The sequence below is a fragment of the Colobus angolensis genome, unplaced genomic scaffold (assembly GCF_000951035.1).
Source record: "Colobus angolensis palliatus isolate OR3802 unplaced genomic scaffold, Cang.pa_1.0 Scaffold269, whole genome shotgun sequence".
Lineage (NCBI taxonomy): Eukaryota > Metazoa > Chordata > Mammalia > Primates > Cercopithecidae > Colobus > Colobus angolensis.
In genome coordinates, this window is record NW_012115921.1 from 1,346,795 (window position 1) to 1,355,940 (window position 9,146).

The window sequence follows — 9,146 nt, forward strand, 5'->3', positions numbered from 1 at the left end:
TAGAGATGGGGTTTCTCCATGTTTGTCAGGTTGGTCTTGAACTCCTGACCTCAGGTGATCCACCCGCCTCGGCCTCCCAAAGTGCTGGGATTACAGGCTTGAGCCACCGCGCCCGGCCATAAAGGTCTTCATCCTCATTGTCTTCTTATTGAGTAGGCTGAGGAAGAGGCAGAAGTTGTTGGTCTTGCTGTCTCAGTGGTGGCAAAGGCAGAAGAAAATCCAATCTACATTTAAGTGGACCCTCGAAGTTCAAACCTATGTTGTTCAAGGATGCTCAGTTTTTTGGAACCTTTATTTTCTGATCTGTAAAATAGGGGCAGTAATTAACCTTATAGGACTAATACAAAATTTAAGCCAGAAATCACATATAAAATGCCTAGCATATAGTAAGTCTTCAAGGTGATAGAGATAAGCCAAAAAAGAAAAGCAGCAGCAATTGCTGCTTCTGCTGCTGCTGCTGCTTTCCGTCGATGGGATCAGTTGTGTTTGATGGGGCCATGGGAAATGGTGTTAGACTGAGGCAAAGTGCTAAAGGCAGAACACAAAGGAGCTCTTCTTTCTACTCCTGGAGGACTGGTTTGCCAACTACAAAATAAAGTTAGCGATCAGGTGAAACTTCTGCCTGCAGACGGTTGGTGGCTTCTTTCATGTAGTAAACAAAATGCTTTGTTCATATCTTTCTAAAAAGAAATGCTTTGGTGATATTATTCTCCTGCCCATGCCTGCCTCCTCTAGTACATTTTCTATACTATTCCAGAATATGGCTTTTTTTTTTTTTTTTTTGAGAAAGTGTCTTGCCCTGTCTTCAAGGCTGGAGTGCAGTGGCATGATCATGGCTCACTGCAGTCTTGACCTCCTGGGTGCAAGCAATCCTGCCTCAGCTTCCTGAGTAGCTGGGACCACAGGCATGCACTGTCGTGCTCAGCTAACTTTTTAAATTATTATTTATAGATACGGGGTCTCTCTATGTTGCCCAGGCTGGTCTCAAACTCCTGGGCTCAAGCAGTCTTTATGCTTTGGCCTCCCAAAGTGCTGAGATTACATAGGCATGAGCCACTGTGCCTGGCCTATTTTTTATTTTTATTTTTTTAACATTGTTTATATTACTTTAAAAAATAAAGAGAGATGAGGTCTTGCTATATTGCCCAGGCTGGTCTCAGACTCCTAGCCTTAAGCAATTTTCTTGCATCAGCCTCCCCTAGTGCTGGGACTACAGGAGTGAGGCACTGCACTGGTACAGAATGTGGCTTTTAAAATGAAGAGTGTATCTGTTACTACCTTCAATTCTTTCAGTCCAGATAAAGGCCTAGCTCCTTAACATGATTGGTAAATCTCTTAATGATCTGGTCGTCACCTACCTCACTGGCTCGTCTTTCACTGTGTCCCATGTAGTGGAAATTTACCTTGTGTGTGTGTGTGTGTGTGTGTCTGTCTGTCTGTCTCTTTAGCATCTGAACTTTTTTCTTACATTTGGGAAATTCTACAGAGGTGTGGTGGGGAACAGGACCTGTCTCACACCTCAACATCTGGAAAGTTCAGGTACTGATTTTTTTCCCTGCTCCTTGGCAGCTAGAGCACAGGAATGTGACCCAGGCTCAGCCAATAGAACTTCGAATCTGCAGTGAGTGACGCAGAAGATCATGGATGGGGCAGTGGTAGCAGTGGTAATAGTGAGAGTGCTCTCATGTTATACAGGCAGTGGTGTCTCCACCGGAGTGTTCCCATAAGTGGTTCAGCTGCAGTTCTGGCTGCCTAACCTACCTTGATACCAGCCTAATTTCAGATCCTAGATTTTTCTAGCCCTTGCATTAGATCTGTGAGGTTACCCATTGTTTTTCCAATAAATTCCACCCAAGGTGGTTTCTGTTACTTGCACTTATGAAGAGCCTTGATTATACCACCCTCCAGCACCAGGTGCCTCATTAAATACTCACAGTTCTTCCAAACTGACTATCCTCCACTTCGGGGCTTTCTCACATTCTCTTCTACCTGGAATACTCTTTATCCCATTCTTGATCTGTTTGACTCTTGATGCTCCTTGAGAACTCAGCTCTGTTGTCCTGGCAGTCTTTCTGCGAATCTTTCCCCAGATCTCAAGATTGTGTTAGCTCCTCAGTGCTCCCACAAAATCCTCTGCTTATCTCTCTTGCAGTACTTGTCACACTCTGCTGTAATTGTCTTTACATTCCTTGGGAACAGGCCAGTATTATGTTGAGTATTTTTGTACTGTCTTTGGCAAATAATAATTATGATCTAAATTTTATTTGTCAAATGAGTGAACAATTCTTTTGAATTATACACTGTTAAATTATACACAATTATATTAAAATTTATTTGCATATCTGTTTTCCCTAATAAACTGTGAACATTTTAAGAGCACAGACCTAGTTCTTCATTATTGTATCCTTAGTTTATAGCATAGTACTTGGCTCGTAGTAGATGCTGAGGGAACACTGGATACATGAACAAATGAATGAATGGCAGGATTGCCGTTTTAGAATTTCAGTTAAATAATTTTCCCCAAAAGAAGATATCTTCTTCTTCTTCTTCTTCTTTTTTTTTTTGAGATGGAGTTTCACTCTTGTTGCCCAGGCTGGAGTGCAATGGCGCTATCTCAGCTCACTGCAACGTCCGCCTCCCAGGTTCAGGCATGCACCACCATGTCTGGCTAATTTTTGTATTTTCACTAGAGATGGGGTTTCTCCATGTTTGTCAGGTTGGTCTCAAACTCCTGACCTCAGGTGATCCGCCTGCCTCGGCCTCCCAAAGTGCTGGGATTACGGGCATGAGCCACCGTGCCCAGCCTCTTCTTTGACTGTATATGTAAAAATAAGGTACCTGTACTTGGCTCATACTAAGTAATTGACATTCTCAGTTTCTTCTATGTGCTAGGATTGGTAGTTTATTTATTAATAGGAAGATAGTGTATACACATGAAACAGTAACTATTTGAGAGGTCAGTATTTTATGTGCCAAGGGAGTGATATGGACAGATGTTGGTTCAGTGTCATGCTAAATGTAACATCCTAATTGAGCCACTAGAAGTGTAATACCTACAGCAAATATGTAGGATATGGCTGTTGGTTAATTGGATTGATTAAAATGGGAGCCAAAGGAGGCTTTGTCTTTCCATTTTACTTGCCTTATATACTGCTTATATCGGACTGATTTGTTGGAGTTTTTCCTTATTCCTTTTTAGGTCCAAGACAACTTTGACAAGATTGAATTCAATAGGATGTGTTGGACCCTATGTGTCAAAAAAAACCTCACAAAGAATCCCCTGCTCATTACAGAAGAAGATGCATTTAAAGTATGGGTTATTTTCAACTTTTTATCTGAGGACAAGTATCCACTAATTATTGTGTCAGAAGAGGTAAGGGGTGTGGCTTGGGGAGTTTTTACTCGGTCATTTTAGCATTTAATAGACCTGGCTTGGTATTTTTTCTGTTAATTCAGCATAGATATGGAAGGAGATCCTTGACTAGTGTTTTTGGATCAGAGGCAAAGCAGCCTGAATATAGAAAAGCCTTCCAAATGTAGTAATTTGGGGCATGTAATACCCCTGGAGGTTTGCAGGGAAAGTGGGTCTCTTCCTCTCTAAATGACTATGATGATAAGTGAATCTATCCTCATGTTCAAAGAGTATTCTGTACAAGTCACAACATAATTTTAATACTACTTGCATATTGACAAAATGTAACTGACTGAGTGTTGGTACATGGGAAACACATAAGATCCATAATGTTGTTTTCAGGGCTGTTTTGTGTGAGTAAATACTATTCTAGTGTCAAAGTCCACGGTGATGACTTTCCATACCTTTCAAAGTAAAATAAACAGAAAGCTTGTTTTGTTATTTTCCCTACTCTTCCAAAGGAAAAAAATAATAGGAGTAAGGCTTCTGTGCTATCTTATTGTCCTAAAAAGTGACACATGTTAATACATGGTTATTATAGTAGAAAATTTAGAAAAGATTAATATGTACAATTAAAATCAGCTGTAGTCCCCACACTTAAAAAGAATTCATCTGTAATCCCTTAACCTTGGACAAATGATTTAACCTGCAAGTCTTCATTTTCTCATCTGTGAAATAAAGTTAATTACAATGTTTACTCTAAGGACTGTGAAATTCTGCATTTAAAGGATTTAGCTTAATGCCTGGCACTTAATATGTACTCAGTAACTCTTATGACTACTCTTATTACATGCATTTTTGCATACTAGTCTGCTTATTTTCTTTGGATAAACTTCCAGCAGTGGAATTTTGAGTCCTAAGAAATGCACACTTTCAGGGTATTAGATGAACAAGGCAAAGTTGCCCTTCAGAAAGGCCGTACCAAGGCCTTAAAGGGTGGGAAGGATTTTGACCAATAGTGAAGGCAGAGGAGAATTCTGGATGGAAGCAACAGTGGGCAGTATTTTATGAGTCAAGGAAGCAAAGGGCATGTTCTAAAAGGAGTGAGGGAGGTATCCAGCTTGACTGAGTTGCCAGTCAGGATGCTTACTTAGAAACAGCCACACTGGCTGATTCAAGCCAAAAGGGGAATTTTTTTTTTTTTTTTTGAGACAGCGTTTTGCTCTTATTGCCCAGGCTGGAGTGCAATGGCGCAATCTTGGCTTACTGCAACCTCCACCTCCTGGGTTCAAATGATTCTCCAACCCTCCAAGTAGCTGTGATTACAGGTGCCTGCCACCAGATCTGGCCCCCCCCCCCTTTTTTTTAAAGAGACAGGGTCTTACTCTGTTGCCCTGGCTGGAGTGCAGTGGTGCAATCATGACTCACTGCTTTCTCAACCTCTTGGGCTCACGGGATCCTCCTATCTCAGCCTACCGAATAGCTGGGACTATAGGCATACATCACCACATTCAGCTAATTAAAAAAAATTTTTTTTGTAGTAATGGGGTCTTGCCATGTTGCCCAGCCTCGTATCAAACTCCTGGCCTCAAGTGATCCCTTTACCTCAGCCTCCCAAAATGCTGGGATTACAGGCATGAGCTACTGTGCAGGGCCTAAAAGGGAATTTTTAAAAGGGATGCTGGATAGCTTACAGAATCATCATGATGGCTTAAACAACAGGTGTGGAGGCTATGCCGTTTGGTCTGTTGTATTTACTGTACTGACAACTTCAGTGAGGAACCACAAGGAAAATGCTGCTGCCACCAGAGGATGGGTGTTGCACTTATACCATGGAATACATCTGGTCCTGGGCACTGATTGCTGCCTGTGTTAGTCCATTTTCATGCTGCTGATAAAGACATACCCAAGACTGGGCAATTTATATAAGAAAGAGGTTTAATGAACACACAGTTCCATGTGGCTGGGGAGGGTTCACAATCATGACAGAAGGTGAAAGCATGTCCCACATGGTGGCAGACGACAGAAGAGAGCTTGTGCAGGGAAACTCTCCTTTATAAAACCATCAGATCTCATGAGACTTATTCGCTATTATGAGAACAGCACAGGAAAGACTTGCCCCCATGATTTAATTACCTCCCACTGGGTCCCTCTCACAACACCTGGGAATTCAAGGTGAGATCTGGGTAGGGACACAGCCAAACCATAGCACTGCCCCAGAACCCAAATCTTCTTGCAACTGTTCTTCCTACGAGGGAGTGTTCTCCATAGTTCCCACTTCCCAATTATCATCAGGGTATGATGTATATAATTGGCATGGCCTAGGTCAGGCACCTTGTACTAGCTGCGAAGGAGTCTTGGAAAGGATACATTTGCATTTTCAGCTTCTACATTGGCAGGTAGGGATTTCCCCAGACATAAGAAAAGGGTTAAATGCTGGGCAGTCAAAAAACAATGATACATGTCCTTTCTCACTGGAACATGATGACTGTGAAGAAGACAGGTGGTAGACGAAGCTGGATAGTTTTGACTTTATCCTGTAGGCAGTGTGAAAAGATGAGCTGCTGATGATTTTTGAGGAAGAGAGTGATAGGTGAATAGATGAAATATGGAGACATGGGAGGTGAGAAGTTGAGAGAAGCTAAGTGGCATTGAGGACTAAAATACAGTGAGAGGCCGGGCGTGGTGGCTCAAGCCTGTAATCCCAGCACTTTGGGAGGCCAAGACAGGCGCATCACGAGGTCAGGAGATGGAGACTATCCTGGCTAAGCCGGTGAAACCCTGTCTATACTAAAAAAATACAAAAAAAAAAAACTAGCCGGGCGAGGTGGCGGGTGCCTGTAGTCCCAGCTACTCGGGAGGCTGAGGCAGGAGAATGGCGTAAACCCGGGAGGCGGAGCTTGCAGTGAGCTGAGATCCGCCCTCTGCACTCCAGCATGGGCGACAGAGCGAGACTCTGTCTTAAAAAAAAAAAAAAAAAATACAGTGAGAATGGAAAAGAAGGCCAGATGGGAAGAACCTAGAGGTCACAGGACCAAGCATATAGTGCCTGGCTGTGGGGAAGTAGAGACAAGTTTCAGGCCTGGGCAACTGGGGAGTAATGTAGTGTATGCTTTGTTTAAAGCATGGTCTCTGAAATCAGACTGACTGGTTTGAAACCCAACTCTACCACTTATTAGCTATGTGACAAATTACTCACACTCTCTCTGTTTGGAGTTCCCCATCTGTAAAATGGTGATAACTACTTTCTTCATTGGACTCTGTGAGGATTGAAAAAATTGATGTATGTGAAACATTCAATAAAGTTGCCTGGACCTATGGTAGCTGCTCACTAAAAGGGGTGTGTGTGAATGAATGATAGGATGATGAACAAATTTGGGACATATTGCATGATGGTGGGTTTGGTACATTTGGGATTTTAGGTGGAAAACCCTTGTGGAGCTGTGCACTAGAAGTGTTTATCTAGAGCTTGTGAGAGGCCATGGCTGGAGACAGAGATGGGAAAACCACAGGAGTAGGTTAGATCAGGGAGGAAGACTGTAGTTGGAGACATGAGTGCCAAGGACGGAACCTTGGGACCATTTCTGTAGCAGAAAGAGGAAGTAGTTTGGCAAAGGAAGTTGAATTGAACAGGCTGTGAGGTAGGAGAACTGGGATAGTGGTGAGTCATAGATGTCTAAGAAACACAAAGTTTTAAGTAGCACAAAAGTAGTTACTGGCATTAGATGCTATGCAAAAATTAGACAATGGTAAGTGAGAAGTTGCCCTTGGATTTAACAATTAGGTGCTCATTGGTTTCACTGTAGTGGTGGGAACAGTTTCTTAGTGCTTGATAACAATAATGATGTAATCGTGTATGTATGTTAAAAAGGAAATGAAAAATAAAACATGCTATGAAATTTTTGTCCAAGGAAATTGTCTAGCTTAATACAGAGGTATATAGAGGGAATGTCTGTAGAAAAGATATACCAGTGGTGATTTTAAAACCTAACTGCTGCTTGAAAGAACTGTGCAAATAAAATTTACAGTATTTTAGACTAGGTACACTGGCTGAAGCCTATAATCCCAGCACTTTGGGAGGCTGAGGCGAGCAGATTGCTTGAGCTCATGAGTTCAAGACTAGCCTGGGCAACATGGTAAAACCCCGTGTCTACAAAAAATACAAAAATTAGCTGGGCATGGTGGTGTGCACCTGTTGTCCCAGCCACTTGGGAGGCTTAGGTGGGAGGATGGCTTGTGTCTGAAAGGATGGTTTGAGCCTGGGAGGTGGAGTTTGCAGTGAGCAGACATCATGCCACGGCACTGTAGCCTGGGAGATAGAGCCAGACCTTGTCTCAAAAAGAAAAAAATTTATAGTATTTTAAAACATTTTGTAGTTATACTGTGTTCTACAATTAATTGTGTTTTCTTCGAAAAACTGAATGTGGGGTGGGTCTTTTACCCTTGATGTTTTATTTGTTTTCCCATCACTAAAATATTTGGTGGACTTGAAAGTGACCTTGTCCTGATTTCAGAATTAGAAATTAATGAGTATTTTTATTGCCTTGGGCGGCACTTGCTTAATGTGGATGACACGTCAATGGCTTTAAATCACCATTGAGCCACAGGCTGTGAAGGGAGCCAGTCAGCATCAGTTTTCTGACTACTCTGCCTAAGAAACTTGAAAGATTTGTGCTGCAGGTGTCCCGAATAATTGGGACCCACATGGGCCTTGATGTGCGTTTCTGTAGGCCAGAGCCCAGCCAAGGCTCCTGGCATGTTTATCTTTGCCTTTGCAGGCTAACAGAAATGTCTTGATTCTCTTTCAAATCAAGTTAATTTCATTTGAGAAGTGAACAGCCTTTCTTTGATTTGTTAGAATAGCCAGGCAGCATACCTTGTCATGTTACTGTTTGGACTCACTCTGTGCTTTGACAGCTTTTACTCTCTCAGCATTTCTTCTTGTTAGAAGTAGAATTTGAGTTAGTTTTACAGATTTTCCTCTGCGGCCAGGAGTGCTTGTGTGGGGAAAGAAGGGATCGTTGGAGTAGATTTATGTGAGATTGCTTTGTCTAGCTACTGAACTACCCTCCTGAGGTTAAACACATGGATTTGTATTTATGGAGCTATTAGCCTATCACCTGGCCTTTGACCAAGCACTGCAAACTCAAGGTCATGCTATATTATAAAAAATACATTCTCTGTTAGCTTTTGCTTCCTTTCTGAATAATAACACTTCAAAAACTATATTTCGACTGATTGTAGACTTACAGATTTTAATAAAATTTAATGTGAAAACAGATATATTTAAAAATAAATTCTGTAGTATAATTTTTCATGAACATATAGCTGGGTTTAACTTGTTATCTTATCAATAGTTTTAGGCTTATAAATTTAAAGTAATATTTGTTTCCAATAATCCACTTACCGTAATGATCATTTGCATTTGGTTTAAGTCTAGAGTGTTTTTTAAGAAAGATTTTTCTTTTAAGCCTTAATTAATACAATGTAGGAAATAACCACCCTGGCTCAGTGGCTCATGCCTGCAATCTTTGGGAGGCTGAGGCGAGAGGATTGCTTGAGCTCGGAAGTTTGAGACCAGCCTGGGCAACATGGTGAAACCTCATCTCTACAAAAAATACAAAAATTATCTCGGCACAGTGGCACATGCCTGAAGTCTCAGCTACTTGGGAGGCTGAGGTGGGAGGATCACCCAAGAGGTGGACATTGTAGTGAGCTGTGATCATGCCATTGCACTCCTGCACTCCAGCCCGGGGGGACAGAGCGAGACACTGAATCCAAAAAAAAAAAAAAA

The 9,146-nt window shown here is 41.9% G+C and overlaps 1 protein-coding gene across 2 annotated transcripts in view; it reads left to right on the forward strand.

The window, feature by feature from the left end:
- The window catches only part of SWAP70 (SWAP switching B-cell complex 70kDa subunit), an 85,232-nt gene that overhangs the window by 43,067 nt on the left and 33,019 nt on the right, over positions 1–9,146 (forward strand). The window contains exon 3 of one of the 2 annotated variants that reach the window (XM_011947616.1): positions 3,200–3,373. The exons of the other annotated variant lie outside the window; for it this stretch is intronic. Within the exon in view, the coding sequence (XP_011803006.1) occupies positions 3,200–3,373 (174 nt within the window). The remainder of the gene's footprint in view (positions 1–3,199; positions 3,374–9,146) is intronic. 2 annotated transcript variants of the gene reach the window in all.